The sequence below is a fragment of the Scomber japonicus genome, chromosome 2, assembly GCF_027409825.1.
Source record: "Scomber japonicus isolate fScoJap1 chromosome 2, fScoJap1.pri, whole genome shotgun sequence".
In the NCBI taxonomy this organism is placed as follows: domain Eukaryota; kingdom Metazoa; phylum Chordata; class Actinopteri; order Scombriformes; family Scombridae; genus Scomber; species Scomber japonicus.
In genome coordinates this window covers 18,488,423-18,513,318 of record NC_070579.1, presented here as the reverse complement: position 1 = coordinate 18,513,318, position 24,896 = coordinate 18,488,423, and the positions used below count along the sequence as shown (strand labels likewise).

Sequence of the window (24,896 nt, the reverse complement as noted above, 5' to 3'; positions counted from 1 at the left end):
AAATGTTTTAGTGAAATAACCCACGAAATTGCATTCATGTTCAACTGGAGATCAGTCAAATTAATTAAAAGATTAAATAAAAAAGGTAGTAAATGGAGTTAAGATTAATTTGCCAGATGACTATTCTGGAGGTCTAGAACGAACATACACACTCAAACTCATTGAAAACATGAGACACAAAAATAAAAATGAATTTGAAAATAAAACATTTTGTAACATTACTATTATGTTTAAAAGTCTGAAAATGCAGATTCTTCAAAACATCATTATGGGCACATCACACACATCACATCACACTGTAAGACATCATACAGTAATTTACTGGAGTCACCCCACATTTTGTAATAATAATAATCATAATATATATATATATCATTTAAAACAGTTTAAATTAAATACCATTTCAGAACTCATATTTGTCATTTCGTTTTTTAACTTGAAATGATAAGTTGAATGAATGAACTGCTGAGAGTTCACTCAATTCATTAAATCATTTTTTTAAAGAAACATAGTTTGTGGATTAGCAGCCCCCCAAGAAATGTGCTGGGCTTTGAAGCCAATTTGACATAGTGGCCAAACTGTGAAATTACAACTTCAGGGTCCACCAGCAGCCCAAAACGCATTCTTCCTGTACACTTCATTGGAAAAGGAAAGGCTTTAAAATGTTTAATACATTTCTTTAAGGCTCACAATCCCTGTGAAATGATTCATTTCACGATCAGTATGTGATTCGTTCAGTCCGATAACATTTGGAAAGTCAAGATTAAATTGTTAGTCATATGCAGTTGTCATCTGGGTAATGTCTTTATCGTGGGAAGTGGCTTTTTTGGTGTCATTTACTTCTTTTTCATGAGAATGAACTTGGCCCTGCCTCCAACGCTGAATCTAGTTATCCTCCAGTTCTCTGTAGCTAAAACTCACCAGAGACCAGAGACACCAAAGGGTCACAGGGAAGCTGGAGCCAAACTCAGCTGACATTGGGTAAGAGGCAGGGCACAACCTGTAGAGGTCATTAGTCTATAACTGGGCTAACATAGAGACAGACAACCATTCACACTCATACTCACACCCATGGGCAATTTAGAGTCACCAATTAACCTAAAAAAAGAAAACAAAATGTTAAGATAAGCCATGATTGTTTCTTTCATCGCAGTTAAAATAATGCAAACCATGACAAAGGTTAGTACTGAATTAATTCCCTACTGCTGTATAACAATCAGATCCCTAAGAACAGTGCTGTGCATTATCATTCAGCACATCTATAGCTGTAAGTTTGTTGTGTCCAATGAAAAGTTTAATCTGAATTAGATCCACAATTTCAATTATCTGCCTGAGCTATTAATTAACATATCCAAACCCACCAAACCAAGATAAGTGTAAATTCAACACGTAACTCTTAGTCATGACAACCCTTGGTGCTGTTAGAATAATTATTTGTATGTCTTGACTGAACCTCAAATTTTAAAGCATCACAAGATTCACCTTATTAAAAGTTCAGATACTTTTTAAACGTTGTTATAATCCAAATTCAAGCTGATGAACATATCTGTCTCAGAAAACAATGAATAAATAGTGTCTCTTGCTCCCGCTGTGTACATTACTATCAATTAGCTGAAAGTGTACCTGCTGAGCTTGTTTTTATATGTTGCATTGTTTCATGTGTTGTTTTATTTCCATACGTGTACTATATAAACTTTTACTTCCCCTTCACTGTTTTCTGAGGGAAAGGGCAACACCGCAAAGTCTTATCAGCGGGTCTTTGGGTCATTCTCCGCAGAGCACATAAACACAAGTTGTGCACACTGGTGAAAGACCACAAGAAGGTCAAAAAGTCTGTTTCCTCTCAGTAAGACCTCATTACCCAGAGGACTCTTTTTGGGCCACTCCCTGTCTCAAATGTCACCATTTAAACCTCCTCTAAACACTTCCTGTCCCTAAAGCTAAAAAGGTCACAGGCTATTAAGTGATGGTGGATAATATCATTAGTTGTATTAAAAACTGTTTCCCCTCTATTTTATATGAATAATTCAGGCATCATTTAATCACACAGGGGGAAACAGCAGGAAAGATGAGTGTCACACTTTGTCTGGTGTCTGATCTGTGCGTCATGTAGTTTAATCTGTGTAAAGCAAATAGCAGTAAAACATGACCTGGAGAGTTTGATACAGCAGTGCAGAAAAGTAAACTTATAGAGATGTTTTACATCATTTCATATCTTTAAAAGATGGCTAACTGTGTTGAAACGTTTACAATATGATGGCACTGAGCTGAACACACAAACCTCTGAGGTCTGATAGTTTATGTGTATGTTGTTACACATCAGAGAAGAGGCCACATTTTCATGACTGTTGCTAAAATGATAATTTTACCTTCAAATTTCATGATGAAAAGAGAACGCAAGGCATTCTGTTATAAATGCTGTAAATGCTAGTGATCACACAATATAAATGTATTTTTACAAGGTTGTGTGAGGGTTAGGGTTAGATAGTAAAGATACTTTAAAAATGGAATACTATGATTTAAATCCATAATACCACAAAAGTGACAGGTGTTTCTTTTTAAAAACAAAGTCACAAAGTCTCCGTGGAGAAGGACCCGCTTCCTATATAGATATAAAGGACTCATTCTGAGATAATGACAACATTACAATTCTTACTCATTAACACATGTGAATATTTTATTCTATTTCTGCCAAGTCTATTCCACTAGATGCCACTATATTTTACACACTGGTCCTTTAAATAGCCAATTCATCTGCAGAGTTTAAAAATGTCAAAGTTAAGTGCCCCCTTGTGTCAGTTTCAAAATAATATGGATCAGCCCTAAAAATCAGAGCAATCATTGACTTTAATTTGAAAGACGCTATGATCACGTGTAATATTCAGCAAGCTGTATGATTAAGACTCAGTCTGTGAATCTGACCTTGGAGTTAATACGGATACTATTTTTAGAAAGTAAGCAATCTATAAACACATTGAAATCTATAGGCCAAATTGATTTCCATTATACCTGGTATGCAGTCGTCAATAACACCTGGAACTCAGCACTAATTACAAATTTCATAGTTTGTTAGAGGCACCAGAAACATGCAATAATAATGAAGGCAGTTTGGATCATAAAAAAAATTTTTTTGGTCTTAAGAAAGATGTTAAATGTCATAGTTTAGTCCTATGTGCCCCTTTTGAGGTGAATATGGCTCTCAGAGAACACACCTGACCTACTTTCTCCCTCTCATTCCTCAGCGTGTACCAATGATAAATTACCCAGAGACAAAATATGTGAAGCAAGTGTTACAAATAAACTGCCATGCCATTAGTTCCTCCTCTGTCGATTTTGTAATTCTTCCACTGGTGAAAATCTGTTCATTTAGTGTTGAACTTGCAAGCTTTTCTGCCATCTTCTGGCAGAAAGCAAGAAGGCACAGTTGTTTGTCTGTGTTTGTGTCTGTAAAGTGCCTACCAGCTTTATATAAACACATCCAGAGCACACACAAAACAAAACTTTTACATGGAACTTAGCCTTTAACTAACCACTTAAACTCAGCATTTGGATTCTCCTCTAAAACTTTAAAATGTAGTTTGATCATAACACCTGCAGGCATTTATTATACTGTACTTGTTATAGTTACATATACTATATGTAACTATATATATACTATACTTTATAACTGGACAAAAACAGGAAATGTGCCCTTCCAGTTGCTTCTCACTCCTATTTTTTTGATGATGCTTACTACTAAACTAAACTGAAAGAAAGAACGAAAGACAGAGTTACACAGTGAAAGCAAGCAGCTTATGATGAAGTGACTGATCCGGCAGGATTACATGTCTTCATGGAGCTTAGGACTTGAGAGCGAGAGAGGCAGAGGGAGAGGGAGAAAGAGAGACAGCAATAGAAGAAACTGCAAGGGTTTTATGGAAGAAAATAAATGAAAGACGTGGCTATTTAAGGTAATTAATACTTTAACACTTAGTAGATGATAAAAGACAAGGAGTCATAGAAAGTAATTTGATTTAACCAGATGAATGTCAGGTGAAAATATGTAGATCCACATCAACCTTTGCGACCTACATAAATATATTATGAATATGAATTCAGGAATAAGAAAATAACAATAGAAGAAAATCAATGCTTGCAATCTAAATGCTATAACTAATATATATCAGTGTGCATATCAGTGTGCATATCAGTGTGCAAATGTGTCATAATGTTGCATGACGTGGAAGTGAAGGAGCCTATGGTGACCTATAACTTAAAATACTCTTCAATTAAAACCTACATATGTTAAATGAAACTAACACACATTTATGTTAACATGGAGATTGTTATTATAAATATCATTTTAAGAGAATGAGTTCCTGCTACTTCACAAAAACTATTTAACTGCTTGAAATTTGAGCTGAAGCAACAGAAAGAGGAGGGGCTCATGAATGGGAAAGAAAAACAAGTCGGCAAGAGGAACGGCTGTAGACTGGGACAACCTGGACCTGGTCTGCTATCTACTCGACAATCATTCATTCATGTCTGTGCGTGTGAATGGTTAATGGGCCTGACTGGAAGGTAAGCAATGTGAATTGCTTTGCTTGCAAGTTATAAATACTGCACTACTATTGCTGCGTCCCTTTAAGTTCAAAGGTTACTAAAGTTTAGTGAGTGCCAAACAGGGCTGAGCTTTGCAGAAAGGTAAGACAACTAAAACAGCCTTGGACGTAGTTTCCTTCATATATTTCTTGCAATTTTTGAGGAATTGTGAATTCATTTACATGTTAATGTTTCTCTGCTGATCATATAACCTGATCTGTGCAGAGTAGCTCTTTGCTCTTGTGTGTTATCCCCTCATATACTGAGCAGTCTTTCCTATTGACAAAAGCAGAGACCTTTGCCATTTACAGTGTTTTGCCGTTCAGGAAGTCTTGTATGTAATCATTCACATAAAAACAATGTTTAAATATTTAAACAGTGCCTGTATATATTCTAATGTTATTTACATTTGTTTACTTAGAGATTAAGGAATCTACTGATCTCTTCTGGGTCTGTCACTTATTACATGAAATCATTCATTGATTGTCCTTCAGACTTTGTACTTTTCACCCCAGTTTCTGACTACTGGCTAAACCTAATCTCACCATCCAGTCACACATTACTCTGGATTAACTGGTTTATGTAGAGCATGTTTACATTTTAAAGAGGTTTCCAGTTGACTCTGTGAATGTTTACCTTTACCTTCAAACATGCTGGCTTGCTCAGAAGTTGCATATAGGCAGTATAGAGCACACCAAAGGACAGAACTTTTTTAACAGCAAACTTCTTTTTTCCTGGAGACAGATGGAGCACGTCTCTGTCCCACCATTGTCCCGTATTGCCGTTTGTGGCGGCACCCACGGAAATGAGATGTCAGGCGTGTATATGGTGAGGGAAATGCAGAAACAGAAGGTGGATATTGCTGGATCTGTTTCTGTAACCACCTGCCTATCAAATCCAGCAGCTGTCGATGCTTGCAGAAGATACATAGAAACAGATCTCAACCGCTGTTTCACAAATGCCTTACTGAGGTAAGTTGAAAAAATGGTACCAAAACTGAGAGTAAAACTGTTAAAGAACCAAAGCTATGTGTCTGAAAACTCTTCTCATCTTTTGGCCTCCAGTGGCCCCATAACAGACTCCACATCCCTTGAGTTGAGAAGAGCCCACGAGCTGAATGCTCTCCTTGGGCCTAAAGGAAGCTCAGAGGCTATGGATCTGGTCTGCGATATTCACAACACCACTGCCAACATGGGCCTGTGCCTCATCTTTTACTCCTTAGACTGGATCACCCTGCACATTTTTAAATATATACAGGTAAGAGCTTTATGGAGTCATGGACTGTACTTATATAGCGCCTTTCTAGTCTTTGCGACCACTCAAAGTGCTTTACATTACATGTCATTCACCCATTCACACACATTCACACACTGATGGCAGGAGCTACCACGCAGGGTGCCAACCTGCTCACCAAAGGGAATTTTAACCATTCGTTCACATTCATAGACACAAATACAAAAACAGTAACTTCATGACCTGAGATGACTTTCTTAAGGTGCCAAAGATCCATTATAAGAAAGAAAATATTTGAGATGCTCATAATGCAAAATCTTCCACTTAAGTTATGTTTAACATCATAGAAAATGCTGCATTTTTAAAAAATGCCACACACAGATTCAATTAAAAACACCATGAAAAGATACATACAGCACAAAAAGCTAGGAATCAGTGACTCTGTTTACACCTGGCATTAACATCACAAGTAGATAGCACTAAATTCAAGTCAAACCGCTTCATAAAGTGGTCTGGGACACATTTGAACACATTTTTTGTAGCACAAATGCAAACGTGTCCTGATGCGTCGCTGGCAAGGACAGTTGTTTTGGTGAAAGGTTGAAAGCACAGGCACATACGTTCACGCGGTGGTATTAACAGTTGGAATAGCCCCAATATTAGTTCTTAAAATGTTTTTAACTCTTAGCTCTGTAGCCTACACTAAAAACAAATCTGACTGACATAATAACTGTGAGCAGGGCTGTTTGCCCTCGGGACATCAATGTGTCTTAACGGTACATTTGTGACCAGATTACCCAGGATGCATGTTTATACTGGGTATAAACAGGGCCAAAGGGTACATTTTGTAATGACAATCACTTTACAATGTAAGTATTAAAAGTAAATCTTTGAGTTGTAATGGGTTGTAAAAATAGGGAAATGTGCTTGTCAAAGTACTACTTAATCATACATATACAGTATGTTGATTTAGTTATTACAGTCAGAAAGCTAAATCTAAACAAGGTGGTTTTTGTCTCTTTCTGTTTCAACTTTTATTATAATTTAGTCCTGCAAGGTATTATCATATTGTCTGAATTTTATTGTGTGTTTATGTTGTTTATATACTCCAGAAACAATTTTTCAAATGTAATCATGGTCTGAATCTAAATCTTAAATTAAGGTGCACATCATTGTGTGTAAGAATCCGAGGGTTGTGCTGTAAAAACTTGTTTGTTTTTCAGAGCAAGATGACGTCTGCCCCCGTGAGAGCAATCCAGCTGGATATACCAATTTCTGAGGCTTACTCCCTAGAATCAGTGGGCAAACATGGCTTTGGTAAGTGTGTGTGTGTGTTAAGTTAACTACGGTTGACTTGTCAGGACTTGTTATGAACCTCTGCTTGGCCTGTGGCTCCAAACTGTGTTGTGTGTGTGTGTGTGTGTGTGTGTGTGTGTGTGTGTGTGTGTGTGTGTGTGTGTGTGTGTGTGTGTGTGTGTGTGTGTGTGTGTGTGTATTTCTGTCTGTGTCTGCATAACTTATTGCATAAACATAATTAAGTGAAACGATAAATATTAGAGCTGTTTCTCTTGTTCTCTGCAGCGATTGAAGTCGGCCCTCAACCCCACGGAGTGCTCAGAGCTGATATCTATAACGTTGTGAAGGAAGCGGTGGACCTCACACTAGAGTGGCTTCAAAAATTACATTCTGGTGAGAAACAACCCCAAAAAAAAACAGAACCAGAACCAGTGGACTAAGTACCTAACTGTATATAAAGCAGTTCAAACTAGCTCCACCTACAGCAGCTATAACAGTAACATGCTGCTTGCACACTGATGCTTCAGTATTAATAATCTAATGATGCCATACATAATATCGTATAGTAAAGGATCTGAATACTTCTTCTACTACTTTCTGTACCTGCAGGAACCACTTTTGAAGGCGGTAAGGTGGAAGCATTCAGTTTGGTGAGGAGCATTGACTACCCGAGGGATCCTACGACCAGTGAAATTACTGCTGCCATACATCCAGACCTACAGGTACATTACAACACAAGAGGCATCCATACATTAAGCTGTAGGTCTTCACTTAAACAGCACGACCTACATTAACATAAATGAATTCAATAAAGCAAAGAACCTATTCAGTACTCCTCTCATGCCAAACAGTAAATGCCATATTTACATTCAATAGCTGCCATGGTGCATAATAATTCACCCGTTATAACATCTTCCATCTTTCTCCAGGATAATGACTTCGAGCTTCTCCAGCCGGGCGACCCCATATTCAAGTCATTTTCTGGTGAGACGGTGAAACACGAGGGTGAAGAACTCTACCCTTTCTTTGTGAATGAGTGCGCCTACTATGAGAAGAAGATTGCTTTCCATTTAGCTCAGAAGAAAACTCTGACCATTCCATCCATCAGTGTGAAGAAGGACTGAAAGTACAGAGATGGAATCAGACCAAGATGTACTGGAGAGACTTTATATTATAAGTACAGAAATGATTTGTATGCTGCTCCATGTATAAACACACTTTAAATGACAATGAATCACATTATTATTATATTATTCTCAGGAGAAAACACACAGCACTATGCAATGATGATAAAATGTTCTACATGTGCTGGGCATGATAACATGATTACCTCGTTATACTGTGTACCACCTCACTATATGTTTGAAGCCTCCTCTGTGAGAGCTCATAGTGAAATGATGATGTTGTACTTTACTTAATAATATTGCACAGTTGGTGGAGTTATAATCCTTCTCTTCCTGACTGTATATTAAGTGGAAACAATTACCCTAAGGACGCTGATCTTTTTGCACTGTATCAATGGTGCAAAACAATGATGAATGAAAACATGGTTCACTTTGAGTGTTTTGACCTGAATTGGATCTTTTTTAAGGTCAAAAGATTGCAAACAGTTGCCAACAGATTTGTGATTGTATGCTTATGTAGGACAGAGGGGAAAAAACAATTGAAAGACTTAAGGTCTGGTATAGGAATGAAATTCACAACATAATTGCTTCTCATTGTCTTCATCCAGGTGGATAAATTAAACAGTTTTAATAACTTAAAACATGTCCAGAGGGTATTGTTGACAAAGAGTATTAAAATAACCATATGATTGATATGATACAATCAATAATGAAGTTTATTAAAAGGTTTTATGATTAAACTGATTTCTGGTGTCAGTGTGAGCAGCTGTTATTGTAACTCTTGATACTGCTAAAATAATGTGTATTTATAAACAATATTTGCAATAGTTAAATAACTGTACTATGACAGCTGGTGATGTAGTTTCACCAATTCTCTTGCAAGGATAATGCCACAATCTTCCAAAGTGAGCAAAAAGTCAAATTTATTCATACAGAAACAAGTACATTGTGCTTCTGAATACATAGAAACATACAAAAGCCAGAGTGTATAGACATTAGACATGTAACAAAACGTTGTGACACAAAAAACATCACAATCTGAGTGAATTAGAATTTGACACACACACACACAAATGGGAAATTCATTAATTTTCCACACAAATGTGAAATCATATTAATTTGCACTTGAAAAAAATCCACCATTATTCGTCAGCAGTACCAACAACAAACATTTAAAAGACTTAAATTGATGTAATTATATTTGGTTGTCAAAACAGTCAGTTGAGTAATTGATGAAACTGCACTTTAAAGAAAGGGAGACTGCAGCCAAAGAAAAACTATTTTAAGTAGTTTTTCATCTCAACAAATCACAGTAGTACAGTAGTAATTTGGGACTGAAACATCAGAATTTAAATATTAGAAAAAGGTCACAGGTTTTCTGAAGTGGCAATCAAATCAATTCAGTTTTTAGCATTCAAATTAACTGCTTTAATAAATATTACATGTATAAACATGGATAGCAATGGAGTATGAGTGGTTACATTTTTAGTGAGACATTTTGTGACATTTAGTCAATACATACCACAGACTCAATCAACAAGTACTACAGATGACTGAAAAGTCAGCTTAAAAAAAAGGCATGCACAGCAAATGCTCCATATTTCAGATTATGTAAAAATAGAACTGAAAATAAGGAAAAACAGGCTTATTTGATATATTTCATGCAGCATTAGAGTAACGCTACCCTTACTTGGGTAACCGCAGGTCTAAAATGTGCTACAGTGCAAGTTCATGAACTATAACTCAGTTAAGGGTAAGGTGATGAGAGGCTTTAAAATCAATGGCAACCAAAAAAGAAGGCAATCAAATAATGCATAACAACACCGTTCACACCAGAAGTAACAAATGATCACAGTAAGAAACATGCTTTGGGTAAAATACAGGATACGGATGCTAGAAAATTAAGATGAAATATCACAACTAGAAGATAATAAACTTCTATTCATTTAGCACTTATGATAATTAGCTACAAACTGGTTTAGTGTATCCCTGCATTTAGGCGTGTAGGTGACCTGTGATAATAGGAAAATGTTTCTATATCTGAAGATTACTGTAGAGGGAGTGACAAGTTACAACCCTTACAGTCATCCAATCTGAAACCATTTGAAGTCTTCATAGCAGTAGACGGCTTTAAGGTACGCTTTCAGAGTAGTCTCTCTTGTTTAGGCTACCCTGTAAGCAGTCATGCGGGTGTAGTTTTTACGGTGACTCCTGGCCGCCCAGAGGAATAAAGCAGCTGCCATCATTTGCAAAGGGAAGGAGATGAGGGCGAGGTAGAGGGACCAGCCCAGTGAGCCCTCCACTCCTTCGGGCGGTGACGAAATCTGGTGGAGCAGGTCCACCCCGGCCAGGAAACAGCAGACACACCCCAGAGTGCACAGACCTGATGAACAGAGCAGAAATGATCAGCGATTAGCACCACAAAAGACTGTAAAGACAGTAAATGGAGTAGACTGTGGTCCAACCAGAAACCACCACAGCTTAAAAAAATCTAAACTACCGGTCTTCTGACAAGTGGACACAAGAATGGTTTAGTGTGTCATTGGAAGTTTAACCCAAAAGTAGAGTTTCATATTGCAGCGCCATATCTTTTCTGAAATAAAGACAGCTCCCACTAACATCAAAAGAATCCCTTTTCAATAATCTTCAGAGGAGAAACAAACCAAGGCCTTACAACACAAAGCGTACTTAATGAGTGAGGTGATTTTTTTACATCATCTAACAATGATATGATCATGCTTTGATAAGTATATATGTGTCTGATTCAGCTCAGCAGGTGAAAATAACTGATAGATTACATTGCGTATTTGGTTTGCAGTAATTAATCAGCAGCATGTCGTGATGTTAGGTGCAAAGATCATCATCATTCTTTTATAAGTTGGGGAAATCAGTCACAGTTAGTAGATGTTCAGAAAAACTCACTTCACAAGAAGCACTGCTGGTCTAAGTGCTGAAAACAGTTGTGTGTTAAAACAGTGCAGGGGGCTGCATTGGTGAGGACGTGTTGTTTAACGTACACGTGGGACAATGAAATACGATCCTCGACGTCCAGTTGAAGTTACTGGATTTATGGGTTTAAATACCAAAACATCACAAATCTGGAGAGATATCGCATAGCAGCAAACAGTTTATCTTTCATTGCAACAATTGCGAAGTCAAGAGCAGAAACAGTGTTCATGTTACAACATGATCCACCCACAATGAGCACTTGGATGTTTGTGACTGGCCAACACAGTGCCCTGCTGAGTGACCTAATGTTCAACTTCAAGTCGGTCTGTGTTGTGTTGCTATGTTCCCACACAGAGTTCATGCTGGTCTAAAGGCGGCCGAACACCAGATGCACTGGTCTTTTTTTAACTGCTGCTACCTTATTGTCTTTTACTTGTTCTCATGTGATCTTATGATTAGTTATTTATTCTATTTTTCTTGTACTTTGGTCCTGAGAAACGCAACTTCATTCCGCTTAATGTATTTAATAGATATGGCTGGAATGACAAATAAATAAACTTGAACTTGACACATGATTGGACAACACTACATCCTTTACCACAGACTTGATGCAGTCAGGTGACGTTTAGGTATCCCCCAACTTTTGCCTAAATTAGTGCTTTCTTTTTATGTGTCTGCCTCAATAGTGGTGAGGTCACAGATGTGCCTCCTTATTGTACAGTCTATAGTTAGACCATGGGGAGTTTATATGTACTTGTCTCACCTGCAAGAAGATGGAGCACTCCTACACCCAAGGTGGGGGTGAAGCTGCGGCACAGGCAGGCGCAGACCCCAATCAGGCCGCTGAGGAACACCAAGGCCAATGAGACCAAAGGCAGGAGAAACTGGCACCTCCACAAGTCTGAACAAAGATACAATAATAACAACAGGAAAAGTCTGAAATACTTTCCCCACTTAATGTTTACAGCAGAAAAAATGTACGGTTAATTCATATTCGTGACCAATAAAATTAAAACTGCTGTATTGGCTTCCAAGCTTGATGACAACAGCTGAGAAAATACAAGCATGCTAAAAAGTAATTCAGCGTTTACAAAGAAGGAAACATTTATTTGTTTTTAATCCTCAGAGTCACAGATTTTTCTCAGGAGGCGTTGAGACTGGACTCACATGTTCTCAGCAGATCCTCTTCAGCATTGTCAATGTTTTCGTGGTTTTTGTACTTTGGGATGAACTGCTGAGGAAGAGTGAAGCTCACACACTTGGTCTCCATCTTGGGATTGAAAGTCTTGGGATCTAAAGTCAGAGTTGGGAAAGAGAAATTCAAATGATCAACGTCTATCATTTTACAAATATACAGGATATGATTTAAGGTTGTGCAGTTTGCTGATATAAAGTACTCCATGATAAGACAAGAGAGAATTTTCACTATCAAAGATTTGGCTGTGCCATTTATACAAAAGGTAGTTATCCCTTTAATATCTCTGGTTGAGTGATAAGTAATTATATCAATGAGCTAACCCTTTATAGCAATATTTGACCAAGTCTGATAAATAAACTCTCCTAATTCTAACACAGATGTGTTATCTGAAATATAGCCACAACTAGCAGAATATTATGCACCAGGGAAAAATTGACAAAATGACACAATGAAAGTAAGTTTATAATGATATTGACAAAAACGTGGAATTAATTTACTGGATTACCCAAAGAAAAACTTTAACATCTGGTTATTTTATCTATGCATTTTGTTTTATATCCTGTGTATGTTATGTGTATATTACCAGACAAATCAGTTTTTCAATATAAAAATACATATAATCTACTTCACTCAAACCTTATGTAACCAACTTAACAATAACTATTATATAGAGCTGCAATGATTAGCTGATTATCTGTTTGATCTTGTTATATTGAAGCTATACACAGTTTACAACACTCATTTTACATACATTAAATAGAATGTAATGTTATTAGATGGCTTTTTTAAAGTTTCTTAGTTAAAATAAAGCACCGTGCTGCAGCTGTATGTGATATTCAGAGCAGGAATTCATACCTGGCTCTTGGTACCAGTGTGACTGGCTGGGCACCGGCACCAAGATGCACCTCCACCACAGACCCAGGGTGCCGTTCAGGCGGAACATGGTCTTGCTATACATCTTCTCATCAAAGTCCCCATTGATGAAATCTTCTTTGAGCTCGGTAACGTTGCCCCCATCACGTTTGACTGACGGACTGTTGTACTGGTACCAGTGCTGCGTTCCCACAGCCACAGAGAGGTACACGGTGGCCAGCAGGCTCAGCACAGAGCCGATGACCAGGGCTGTGGCATAGCGATTATCTACCATGATGGTCTGTATGAAGACAGCTCAATTTGAGCTTCCGTCTATGAGGAGAAACTGTTCTCTGATGAAAACCACAAATGTAGTTCGGCTTTCGCTGCTCCTGTATGATGAAGCCTCGACTGTTTACAGAATATACTTCCACTTGGTGTTTCAGCACTACGGCATGTCTGTAAAATAGTGCCAGATTATGTCGGCATTTAAATCTATTCAATCATACAGCTTCTGTGCTGCATTTTAAGTGATTTTATCCCAAACAGAGGAGTGTTCAAAACCTGCAGAGGAGAACAAAACATACACAGAGGTTAAAAGGATAGGTTCACAACAGTCAGGTGCCCAAATGATTACTGAAAGAGATTTTCCTCTCTTTAATGATTGCTCCTGTGCATCCTTAATGATAACATATCCTCATTCAAATGTGCTTTTAATGTAAGTGATTGGGACCAACATCCACAGTGTGTCCATGCTTTCATTTTGTGCCAAAAAAAATAATTTAAAAGTTTATCTGAAGATTTGTGTTTCCCAATGAGCTGTTTTGGAAGTATAGTAACCGTGACCATGTCACTAAAAAGACTGTAATGTTGAAAACTATCTAGTTGATTTGACTCATTTAGATAAATCAAGCTTCATATTGGTTCCAGATAAACTTTTAAATACATCATCAGGCCTGTCACTTACATTATAAGTGCATTATGAAAGGATCTTCAAATGGTCAGTATGAAAAGGAGGAATAAATGCAGCATGAAAACTAATTTAATGTTCATTTGGGTTCCTGATTAGATTGTTGTTTTAAGTCAGACTTTTGTAATGTCTAGCAAATGCATATTAAGTTTTTTAAATCTTGTTAAGTTGGCCGATCACCTTATCTGCTAAGCCATACATATTTAAAAGTAAATAACGTAAATATAAGTTTCATATCACAGCTTCCTTTAGCATCTCACTGAGCTAAGCCAGCTAGCTCAAGCTAATCATAGTTAATTAATATACTTTAATGTTTTCATTTTCATATTAGTTCGCATTCGATAGTATTTATTTAGATTTTTTTACCTCATAATTGAACAAAATGTCTCCAAAAAAGCGTGTTTTCTTCTCCGTGTAGTATTGTGTAGCTGAGCTAACACCTCTTCTTCTACGGTTTTGGTCAATTTTCTTCTTCCTCTCTTAGTTTAACGGCGTTATGAAATCATGTATTTGGCGCATTACCGCCACCCTCTGCTTCAAAGTGTATGTACACCACTAATCCAAGAATAAATTGCAGCATAAATTTTAATACTATCGTGGGATTACTTCTGGCTGTTATTATTTATCTTATTATTCCACTTTCGTACGTTTTTTGGGCCTTTTCCACACATATTCAGTGCTAGTATTGGAGTTGTTACATCTGTTTCTATATTCAAAATTATGATTACTTAGTCTTCCATTTGACTGGATGTCTAAAGTGTATTGCTATCATCTACTGACAGTGACATGTGTTTTTCATGTTTATTAAAAAGCTTATAGGTCTAATAATATGCTTGTTTGTCTCCTGCCTCCTCTTCTTTGTTTTTCATTTAATATTAGTTGTGAATGTTGTGCCCACATTGTCAAAAGGGGGGGGGAGGGGGGGGGGGGTGATTCTGCATCTTTACTACAACAAATGAAATATAGCTTTATCCAGATAAATGATGCTATGGTGATAAACACATCTGGCCAGTGTCACACAAGCTGTGACACAAAGATGGAGGAGATAATTGAAGTATTATCAAATCACAGCTTTTATTCTTCACTTAAAAAGGCACAGGCTTTATAAGATCACAGATTTTGAGTGCATGCAAAATAATTTTGACATTAAGGAAGGTGGCAGTCCCACAATACATTTATGCTCATGTCATACATTATTTCCCTGATGTGTTCTTTAGTTTTCACATAAAAAAACAAATAAAACATTCTCTCAGATAGTACAGGCTGCATGTTTTGGCAGTGCTTCAATTGGCAAAATCAGTCACATATTTATCTCTAACAGCAGTGATGATTTGATATTTGCATATCAATGAGTAGTGCAAATCGTGCAGCAGCAAGTTCCCTTTTCATCACAACAAATCCACTCTAGAGAAGATTCTCCTGTGCTGTTTGTAGTCAGACTGGACTGTTGCATTCAGGATCGGGGTGGCTGTAAACTCCACTGTGCATGGCGCAGGGCTGCAGGGAGCTCCTTCCAGCTCCAGCACCGTCACATTGTTGGGTGAGGCCGTGCTGAGGATGCTGGCAGGAACAAAAAGCGTCACCTGAGGGCCTCGAGTTGGCCAATAACGTCCCAAATTGAAGCCATTAATCCAAACCTGCCCCTGAAAATGATATGGTTACAAAAGCAGATTAGTGGTTTTCAATAGACTTCAGATCTTTTATGAAATGACCAAATTGCACCCAAAGCAATTGCAACCAAAGCATGCAACAAAAGACAACATGTAAAAGATGTAACCAGATACTCGGCTGCATGTAGCTGCCAAAAAAGTGTCAAACACTCACAGAGGAGATTATCTGCATGACTCCATGCTGGAGAATATGTTGCCTAAATGAAACATAGCTTGTATTTTATCAGCACATTGTCTGCATTTAGAGTAGGCAGGTGCAGCTAAAGATATTTCTTTTTCATTATCTATCAATTCATCTGTTAATTCTTCTATTAAATTAATTAAGAGTTGCGCTTGACTAAGTTACTGTCTGCAAATTTCAGTGCAATCCTAGTCCTTAATTGAAGTTTTTTGCTCACAGGTCAGTGTATGATTTGAGTCAAGCAGGGCTGTATGTCATTTCCAGTAAATTTTCGGTAGTGATGGACCATGAAAATGTTAACTATGATTCTAGTTAGTGGTCATTTTATGTGAGAATGTCCCCTTTTTAAGCAGATGATCTTTCATTTAAAAGATCTTGAAATGTATGTAATAGTTTTCTCATACTGATTGCATTTTTGAAACTAATCACAATTAATATAAACTATAGTTTATGGTAGCCTAATTCCTTAAGTGAATGGGAAAGTAAAAAAAATAGACTATTGAAGTAAGAGGGTTATTGTTTAACGACCATTATGTGCAAGTTGAATGCCTGGATTTATTGTTATTTGAGAAGCAAATGTATGACCCTTTTATTTGATTAATGACGTAAGCAGTTCATTGATTAGGTTTTTTGTGATATAAATGTCCCATATAAGTGACATACCTTTCTCCATTTGGGCAGTTTGATATAGGTGTCCTGGGGCAGGTCAGGAATGCCGTCGGGAATGACGAAGCTTCCCCCGTAGAAGGTCGGAGGAAAGAGAGCAGCAGGCTTAGGTGGATCTGTTGGACTGGGCTTTGTTTCCCAGAGGAGGCCCTGACTGACCGCTTCATCAATACTGAGACTGTACATGGTCCAGCTGTTGAGCATGTCCTTTCCCAAAGTCAGGTTGGACACCAAGCCCTGTGCAAAGAAAACAGAGATGGGTTAAGTTAAACTTTATTATTATTAAATTTGGTTGAAGCGGGAGTGTACACATTCATAAAAATATATATATATATAGTCATTAGTCACATAATCCAACAATCTAGACAGATCACAAGGACAAACGGAACAAATGTTAGTTTTTTTCAACTTGCATTTGTACACCAACCAACAGGCAGTAACTTATAAATTTAGCCAATAAAAACCTTGAAGTCATTGATGTATTTTCCATAGTTGATTCGGCCCAAATTCTCCACCACTAAGTCCAGCTGACTGCCAGCCTTCCCAGTCACATTGATGCTTATGACTTTATCTCTCTCAAGAATCCCAACAGCCACCTTGAAAAGAAATCAGCAGGGTAATGTGGGTATACTTTCCATTCATTTCTGAAATAATCAGACTTCACTGAGGGATGCAAAAATGTAAAAATGTAATATATTAAGGTTCATAAGCTACCTGAGTTTCAATACCAATGACAAAATCAAACATTTTTTCTCAAATATTGTCTTCACACAAACAGCCTTCCAAGTGTGAATACATTCCTCTAAAATTAGCAAAAATATGATGTTCATATACCGTAGACACATATTGAGGTTCAACTCAAAGTTCTACTTTTCTCTGATTTAGTGATGAACAATGATAAAATCTGTTTCATCGCAGTGTGCAGACTTGAGTGTGATATTCGATAAGATACAGTCAGATGTAAATCTGCAGACTCACCCCATCCACTGACACGTACGCTCTATCATGGACCCCGTTCAGAGGGGATGACAGTGGAGTTGGTTTGCTGCAGTTTACAGGCAGCTTAGTCCTGTAGAGCACATAACCAAAAGCCTGCAGGACAGAAGGAAGAGATGCTTTTGAAACAAATAAATACATATAAGTCATATTTTTTCATCATATCAGAAAAATATCAAAAGATACCTGCTTGAGATCAGTAAAGGTCTGAGGATACAAGCTTTTGACTGGACCAGAGAAGGAAAGTTCATCTAAGGCATCTGATACCGTCTGGAGCTGCGATGGCAGAGAGTAGCATTTTAGTATTTAACTTTCTAATGTTTTCAATATTCAGACAAGTTGCAATAAACAATGTGTCATTTTTTACTCAAGTGCTACAAAGTAAAGATTTATTATATTAGATTATTAGACTATTACTGGACTAGAAGAGATTATAGTTACAGTACCTACCTTCTTCATTTTGACAGCTCCGTATGCATACTTTGGAGTTGTTGGTGGTATTGGTCCCTCTGGTATTTTACGGTACTGTTGTGGGAAGATACATAAGTTCCTTCAGGTAACATATATTCTACATAAACTCAAAAATACCCATTTAATAAGGAAACAAGTCTATTTTGTTACTGCATGTTAATACCCCCTAATAACACCCCTAGCTAGTATCACACCCTTCACTTGAAGCAGAGTGGTGTCCATTCAATTTAAAGGCACATGTCCTGTCAAATATTTTACATTAGATGGTGTGTTTGTGTTTTTAATTAACCTTAATAATATATTTTATGAATTGTAAAGTGTAAATTAAACTTCAAAATTTCCCAATTTAAAGTGACTTCAGCATCAGTGATTTTAATTGTAGCCCACAACTAATTAACATTTGTGTTAGCCTGTTGTGCTTTGCTATTATTAGTCGCTAAATTTTACATGTGTCCTACAAAACAGGAGATGGGCATAAGGAGATTTTTTACCAATACAATACTCATAACATTTGACTGCAGGACACCCCTGCTTGCATGCGTACCATTTTGATCACCTCTCGGATAACAAAGTATTTCTCTGTGAGGTCTCCTGCTTCCGTGAGTGGAGAATTGTAGTCGTAGCTTGTGGGCTGTGGGCAGTACGGTGAATTGGCGCCTGGCAAGACAATCAGAAGGAGTGTTTTCCACAGGTTATCATTAAGACGAGACAGACACACTTTGCTAGGAGTCACTATGCATGAAATTTGTCAGCTCATCAAACCGGTTTATCAAAGTGCCCTCACCATTCCAGTATCCAAAGTTTGTTCCTCCTATGAACATGTACCTGTAAAATAATGAAATGTAGACATTTTAACAACCACATGAGCTCCTCCCCTCTTCAACATGTTCTCTCTTGTAGGTCATGTATGTTTTGTTGTTGTTGCAAATGTACAGTATGTTATTTTGTTGACTGGAAATCACTAGAACTGTGTTACTCATTGTGTAGCATGCAAGCCTCATGCAACTAATAATCATGATAATAGAGCGAATGCATATAATTCAACTACACATATAACAAGGAAATGCATGACTTTGCTCATCCCAGTATAAAGATGTCCTTTCAGTGGACTCACATGTTGACATTTGCTCCCAGGGCCAGCATCTCGTTGAGGGTCTTGGCCACTATTGCAGATGACACAACAGAGTGAGGGGAGCCCCAATGGTCCAGCCAGCCGGTGTAAAATTCAGAGTTCACCTGTTAATACATGAGGAAAACCGATAAACGTCAGAGAGTAAATGTGGTTTTAAAATCAGAGTGCAAACTGTGTCGAGGGAAATACTTGCCAAAGGTCCTTGTCGTTCAGCATGTCTCTGTGCAGCAAAGGCAGCGGTTACATTTGAACCTAAAAGAACAACAAATAAAAGAAACACACTCGACGTCTGACTAATTTAGAATGTGAAAATGAGTAGATATAGAGAAACCCAAGAGTCCTCAGTCATACTGACAGCTCTGTGAGGCTGTACTTGAAATGCTAACATCACATAACAGGCTGATTTTTTAGCAGGAATTAGGATTACCATATTCACCATATTTTACTAATTAGCACTAAACACAGAGTAGGCTGAGGCAGATGGGAATGCTGTTTTTTAAGTCTTTGCAGGAATGTAGTCATAATCCAAAATATTGGACAAATTTTGAACTGATGATGGCATTAAACGAAATGTCAGATCACCTTTCATCTAGCCCCCTTTGGCTCCCCTTTAGTTCACACCTTGTGTCTGATACCTACCTGGCCCAAAGTCAACTGTGGCATAGAGACCTTGTATGGAGCCACATTTGAGGTAGTTAAGCCCAGCACCATCTGTGGTGAAAAGCACCACCTCCTCGCCCAGGTGAGAGCGGAACAGCTTGGTCAGGTGACGCATGTAGTTGTAATCACAGGCGAAGTAACTTCCGTATTCGTTCTCCACCTACCGAATGCAGACATGTCAGGAGGGAGATCAGCATCAAACTGTCTGCAGTGTTCACAGAAACTTCACACTCACCTGTACAGTGATAATGGGACCGCCGTTCTGATACAGATAAGGCTTCATCATCGGGAGTAACTTTCCCATCCATGTATCTACTGCTGCAATGTAATCTGAAACACACATATTACAGTGTTGTTCAGTACCAGACATAGCCACTCATTCATTCACATACGAACACAGAATTATGCTGTAAACTAATAAGTGTTTAACAAACCAAAATATGTTTGATTTGATTGCAGCTTTGCACTCTGCTGACAATATCTTAACCAGCTTCATAAGATAGTGACCTGGAATTGTTTTCAATTAACAGATGTGCCTTGTCAAAAGTTAATTAGTGGAATTTGTTGCCTTCTTAATGAGTTAAGATCATCAGTTGTGTTGTCCTGGGGTAGTGTTGGAACAAAGCAAACAGCCCTGTTAGACAACTGCAGGAATCCCTATTATTAGAACTGGTCAGCTAAATAAAGAGAAATGACTGTCCATTATTACTTTACAGCATGAACGTCAAAAAATTTGAAAAACTTTTTTTGTTTACTACATAATTCAATATGTATTATTTTATAGTTTTGGTGTCTTCAGTATTGTCCTACAATGTAGAAAACAGTAAAAAAAAAAAATAAAGTAAAACCCTTGAATAAGGGTTTGACTGGTGATACGGCAGCATGTAATACATATTTTTTCATCCCTCATCCTCTTCATCTTTGACTCTCACCTGGATCTGAAGACCGCAGCACAATGTCTTTCTTGTTGAGAAGCCAGGCAGGCAGTCCACCCTGGTTGGCAGAATTATACAAAGTCTTTTAGTATAACACACAGTACTATTAACCTATTAAACCAAACCACATACTATTTAAATACAACTGAATTTAAACTACTTTTTTAGAGTATCAAACATCCATGATACACCTGAAATGTGGCAGTAAATGTTTGTAGTTTTGTCCTTCACAAAGAACAGAGCTTTACTGTCATCTTGTGTAAATGTCAGCTGCAATTGATTCCAATAGTGAGAAGTTTGTATACAGATTTTTTTTTAAATCATGTCTAAAACCATCCTGCAGCAAAATCCATAACACAAACATATTTTCCTCTCAAAAGTTGCTAAAAACATAATTCCTTTGAGGCAAGTAATAGCATAACATGGAAACAGTGTTTTTGCCATATTTTAGGAACAAACAAACAAACAAGAACGCCAAAACCCCCAAAAGACAAAAAACAAACTATTGCTGTTTAGAGCATAGAGCTAGACAGCAGAGAGCTTGTGATAACTACTGTACAAAGATATGATATGTTCATGGTTGAGGCTGTGTGCATATATTATTTATTTATCTATTCATATTTGTTGTCTATCTTTTATACTGTCAAAAAAAACCTTCAATCAATCAATCAATCAATCAAGGGTGGATTATGCCTTTTTATAGATGCTCCTTTTTTCCATCTGTGACATAAATCCATTTTTAACTGACACTTCCTTAGAGAGGACCAAAGTGCAAACATTTTACAGTCACCATCACTTTAACCATGACTCACATGATTCATAGTTTTCTCAACAGTAAGTTTTGAGCCAATGGACCAAAGTGGCTGAGAAAGAATCAACATTTCCTTAAAGGATAAGGCTATTTAACTCATTGTCAACAAATCTCATGCACAGAGCCAAACCAACAATGATTTGATCCTGCGGGTGTGTGCATGCATATATCTTATTTCTCTGTGTCATAGACTTCTGTTGTTCATGCACAGCAGTCTCTGCCTTACACAGAATATCCCTCCGTAGGCTGAAACATGATCGCTGTTGTTAGTCTTTGGAGCTCTTTTCTTGCCCAAACACTTCATAATGTAGGAATGTGTCAACCAGTGTAGCGTTGTGGCTCATTTACATGTATTTAATAGGCACAGAGAAATAAGATATATCAGGGTTTGGATACATACTGTACACATTACTTGTAAGTAGTATGGACTCATTGTTGGTTTCTGCACAAGATTTACTGATAATAATAAAATATAGAGAAATCAGCAGTCATATCCTTTAAGTAATACAAGTCATCCCTTTGTATGAAACTGTGTGGGACTATTACAAAACACTGAAGAGGCAGAGGTATGTTTGTTAGCATTGTATGATCTCTCACATATACAGGCTAATATCCAACAGCATTGATAAACTTTTTTTTTTTTTTTTTTTTTTAAAAAAGGTAAATTAAAGTCTGTTATATTATACACTAAGGGTTAAAACTGGGCAGTAATACTTCAAATAAGTGTCTCTGAATACCCATAGACAAAATGTGTTTCTCACCATGTCCCACTCCCCACATATATAGGGTCCCGGCCGAAGGATGACCAGTAATCCAATATCCTGAGCCAGCTGAAGGAAGTACTCCACATCCCTGTCTCCACTGAAATTGTACTGACCTGGAGACTCCTCGTGGTAGTTCCAGGGAATGTACCTGCAAAATGAACAAAGTGTCAGCGTCGTCCAAACGCAGCTAGTGCTTGGGTTATTTTATGAAGGGTCTTATATCTTTTGGTTGGCCCATAAACACAATAGAATATGAATGCAATCATTCAATTACTTATCAACAGGTGTATTGAATTATTTTATTTTTTTTTAACTCATCGTCATTCACAGTTTCTTAGAGCCAAAACGGATGCTCTCAAATAGTTGGCCAAAAACCCCAAATAAATAACAGAGAAAATGAGCAAATCCTCATATTTGAGAAGCTAGAAGCAGAGAATATCTGGTAGCTTTCCATCATAAAAAGACAATCGATTATCAAATGATTTGGTGATTATGTTTCTGTCCAACGATTAATTGGTTAATTGACTTATTGTTTCAGCCCTACTCACATCAGTGTTTTTTTTTAATCTAGCAGGAAGAAGCATGATGGATTTACAATAAATCTAGCAAAATATCAGCAGGTGTTTAAACCTTCCAAACACTACCATACTGCACCACATGTGGCTCCTTACAGCTTTGAACTGATGTAAACATAAAAATCTGTTTCAGTGTTTGTATTGAAGGCTTTTTTAAAATGACACAGTGGCTGAAACAGCAAACCAAAGCTAAGCACACGAGGTAAACCTACGTCTGGATGGCGTTCAGTCCTGCCATGTACATCTTGAGCAGACGATCCTTCCAGTAGACTCTGGGGATTCTGTTGTAATGGATGCTTCCAGATATGTACCGAAAGTGTTCGCCATCTTTACGAAAGCAGTCGTTCTTGTAATCCACACTGAACGAAGGAGGTGCGCCGAGCTGAAGGTCAACACAACACAAACCGTTACAACACACCATTTGACTTTGACTTTTTTAGTGTTGCAGTGATCCTCACATTAGAGATATGCTTGGTTGAAGGTTCATCTTTTTATGGCACAGGGCTGACATCTCAGCTGACTGACATGTCATTCAGACATGGCAACCATGACTGTCTACTCAGGGCTGTGAATAATACTTTCAATGTGAACACTGTATCCAACCAGTTATTTTTTGTTTTTTTCAGTTGTCAGTTGTGTTCTTAACCTTAATCATACTGACCTGGGTACCTACAGACCCCAGAGGTATACTTACTGTCACATCTCACAGGTGCTTTATTCTATCATTTCAATTTTTCATTATTTTGTCAATGTGTTCCTAATTCATTCATATCATTATTTTCTATTCATCTATGCTTTTTACAAAAAATAGTTAATTGGGGTCCTGGAGGACTTTGGTCTATTTAATTTTATTTAATTTTACTAGACTGAACTATTTCTTAACTTCCTGTTTGCCATGGGTCCTAATTTAAATAATCACACACTATCAGGGGAAGTATGGGGCCCTCTGTGAGTCATTTGAAGGCTTTGTGGAAAGATTGTATTTAACATAAAAGTTGCAATTTGTGTTAAAGAAAAGTGCATATTCTGCAAAGTAACTATAACTTGCTTCAAATAATAATAGTAATGGTGGTTTTCAGATGACATTAAATACATCATTAATAAGACATTTTTCGATGATGGTTGTATAGTAAAGTAGTTTATTTGATCCCAATGGTTAGTCCTTGTATGTTAAAGTTGGTCGATCGTCGATGAGATAGATAGATAGATAGATAGATAGATAGATAGACTTTATTGTGGACAATGTGATGGAAATGTGTCTTCAGCCTCTCCAAGACATCAAAATACATAAGACAAATAAAGACACTCCACAACATACAACAAAAATCTAGGTCTAATCAGATTACTATTATGGTGCTCATATACTGAAAAATGTAACTTCTAGATGAAAAACAAGCTTTTATTTCATTGAACTGACTGAATAAATGGAAATATTGGCCTCCAGTGTTAACAATAAACAACCCATCTTAGTTTGTGTCCAGATTACTTCTGTATATTTGACTATTAATTTTGACAGCAGGTCCTAAATGTGTGGCATTATGGTGGCAAAATATTATATATCCGACTGTAACATCTGATTTGATCTGTTTTTAATGTGTGTAAAATGCTGCAGCTAGTATCCTCATTAAAACCCTTTAAAAACTGAGCTACTTACTGACTGTGCACACAGCAGCAGCAGCAGGAAGCATCCAGCGTTGACCGGAGACATGGCGGAGTCTTCTGCTGCCTTTCCAAGATCAACACTAATTGAAGTTACTTTTCATGAAGAATTCAGCAGCAACACTCAGGCAGCTACTTCCCTCAACACCCATAGATGTTTTGAATGATTGTGG

The 24,896-nt window shown here is 37.4% G+C and overlaps 3 protein-coding genes across 7 annotated transcripts; 1 reads left to right on the top strand and 2 right to left on the bottom strand.

Moving 5' to 3' along the window:
* Positions 1–4,447: 4,447 nt before the first annotated feature.
* On the top strand, positions 4,448–8,974 carry LOC128373824 (N-acyl-aromatic-L-amino acid amidohydrolase (carboxylate-forming) B-like). Of its 4 annotated transcripts, none has more exons than XM_053334022.1 (7): positions 4,448–4,560; positions 5,326–5,552; positions 5,646–5,838; positions 7,038–7,131; positions 7,396–7,503; positions 7,720–7,832; positions 8,040–8,974. In XM_053334022.1, the coding sequence occupies exons 1-7, from the start codon at positions 4,537–4,539 to the stop codon at positions 8,232–8,234; spliced, it is 954 nt and encodes a 317-aa protein (XP_053189997.1). In that variant the 5' UTR covers positions 4,448–4,536; the 3' UTR covers positions 8,235–8,974. The 4 variants fall into 4 exon arrangements, with proteins under 4 accessions (XP_053189997.1, XP_053190003.1, XP_053190016.1 ...); XM_053334028.1 differs by having other exon boundaries at positions 4,529–4,560; positions 5,322–5,552; XM_053334041.1 differs by lacking the exon at positions 4,448–4,560 and adding an exon at positions 4,603–4,683.
* A 120-nt stretch (positions 8,975–9,094) lies between these two features.
* Positions 9,095–14,648, bottom strand: cldnd1b (claudin domain containing 1b). 2 transcript variants are annotated; one of them, XM_053334090.1, is made up of 5 exons: positions 14,570–14,648; positions 13,237–13,797; positions 12,351–12,476; positions 11,947–12,084; positions 9,095–10,617 (listed from the first exon to the last, which is right to left on the bottom strand). In XM_053334090.1, the coding sequence occupies exons 2-5, from the start codon at positions 13,526–13,528 to the stop codon at positions 10,397–10,399; spliced, it is 777 nt and encodes a 258-aa protein (XP_053190065.1). In that variant the 5' UTR covers positions 13,529–13,797; positions 14,570–14,648; the 3' UTR covers positions 9,095–10,396. The 2 variants fall into 2 exon arrangements, with proteins under 2 accessions (XP_053190065.1, XP_053190073.1); XM_053334098.1 differs by having other exon boundaries at positions 13,237–13,625; positions 14,570–14,646.
* A 627-nt stretch (positions 14,649–15,275) lies between these two features.
* On the bottom strand, positions 15,276–24,896 carry glb1 (galactosidase, beta 1). Its single transcript, XM_053334133.1, has 16 exons — positions 24,719–24,896; positions 23,277–23,446; positions 22,487–22,637; positions 20,912–20,972; positions 20,215–20,309; positions 19,959–20,139; positions 19,513–19,571; positions 19,302–19,423; positions 18,972–19,012; positions 18,732–18,844; positions 18,167–18,241; positions 17,903–17,992; positions 17,699–17,812; positions 17,185–17,316; positions 16,718–16,957; positions 15,276–15,846 (listed from the first exon to the last, which is right to left on the bottom strand). Exons 1-16 carry the CDS (start codon positions 24,770–24,772, stop codon positions 15,592–15,594), a joined length of 1,953 nt encoding a protein of 650 aa, XP_053190108.1. The 5' UTR covers positions 24,773–24,896; the 3' UTR covers positions 15,276–15,591.

What these genes read in the sequence shown, in the direction of transcription:
- glb1 (XM_053334133.1), bottom strand. Translation starts at nt 24,772, where the DNA reads ATGTCTCCGGTCAACGCTGGATGCTTCCTGCTGCTGCTGCTGTGTGCA. An exon ending in GTCCCATTATCACTGTACAG is followed by an intron (nt 20,140 to 20,214) that starts GTGAGTGTGAAG and finishes TGCATTCGGTAG; the next exon opens with GTGGAGAACGAATACGGAAG. An exon ending in CGTACGTGTCAGTGGATGGG is followed by an intron (nt 17,317 to 17,698) that starts GTGAGTCTGCAG and finishes TTTCTTTTCAAG; the next exon opens with GTGGCTGTTGGGATTCTTGA.
- cldnd1b (XM_053334090.1), bottom strand. Translation starts at nt 13,528, where the DNA reads ATGGTAGATAATCGCTATGCCACAGCCCTGGTCATCGGCTCTGTGCTG. An exon ending in ACACTGGTACCAAGAGCCAG is followed by an intron (nt 12,477 to 13,236) that starts GTATGAATTCCT and finishes CTCTGACTTTAG; the next exon opens with ATCCCAAGACTTTCAATCCC. An exon ending in AGTGCTCCATCTTCTTGCAG is followed by an intron (nt 10,618 to 11,946) that starts GTGAGACAAGTA and finishes TCTGTTCATCAG; the next exon opens with GTCTGTGCACTCTGGGGTGT.
- LOC128373824 (XM_053334022.1), top strand. Translation starts at nt 4,537, where the DNA reads ATGGTTAATGGGCCTGACTGGAAG. An exon ending in TTCACAAATGCCTTACTGAG is followed by an intron (nt 5,553 to 5,645) that starts GTAAGTTGAAAA and finishes TTTGGCCTCCAG; the next exon opens with TGGCCCCATAACAGACTCCA. An exon ending in ACATTTTTAAATATATACAG is followed by an intron (nt 5,839 to 7,037) that starts GTAAGAGCTTTA and finishes TTTGTTTTTCAG; the next exon opens with AGCAAGATGACGTCTGCCCC.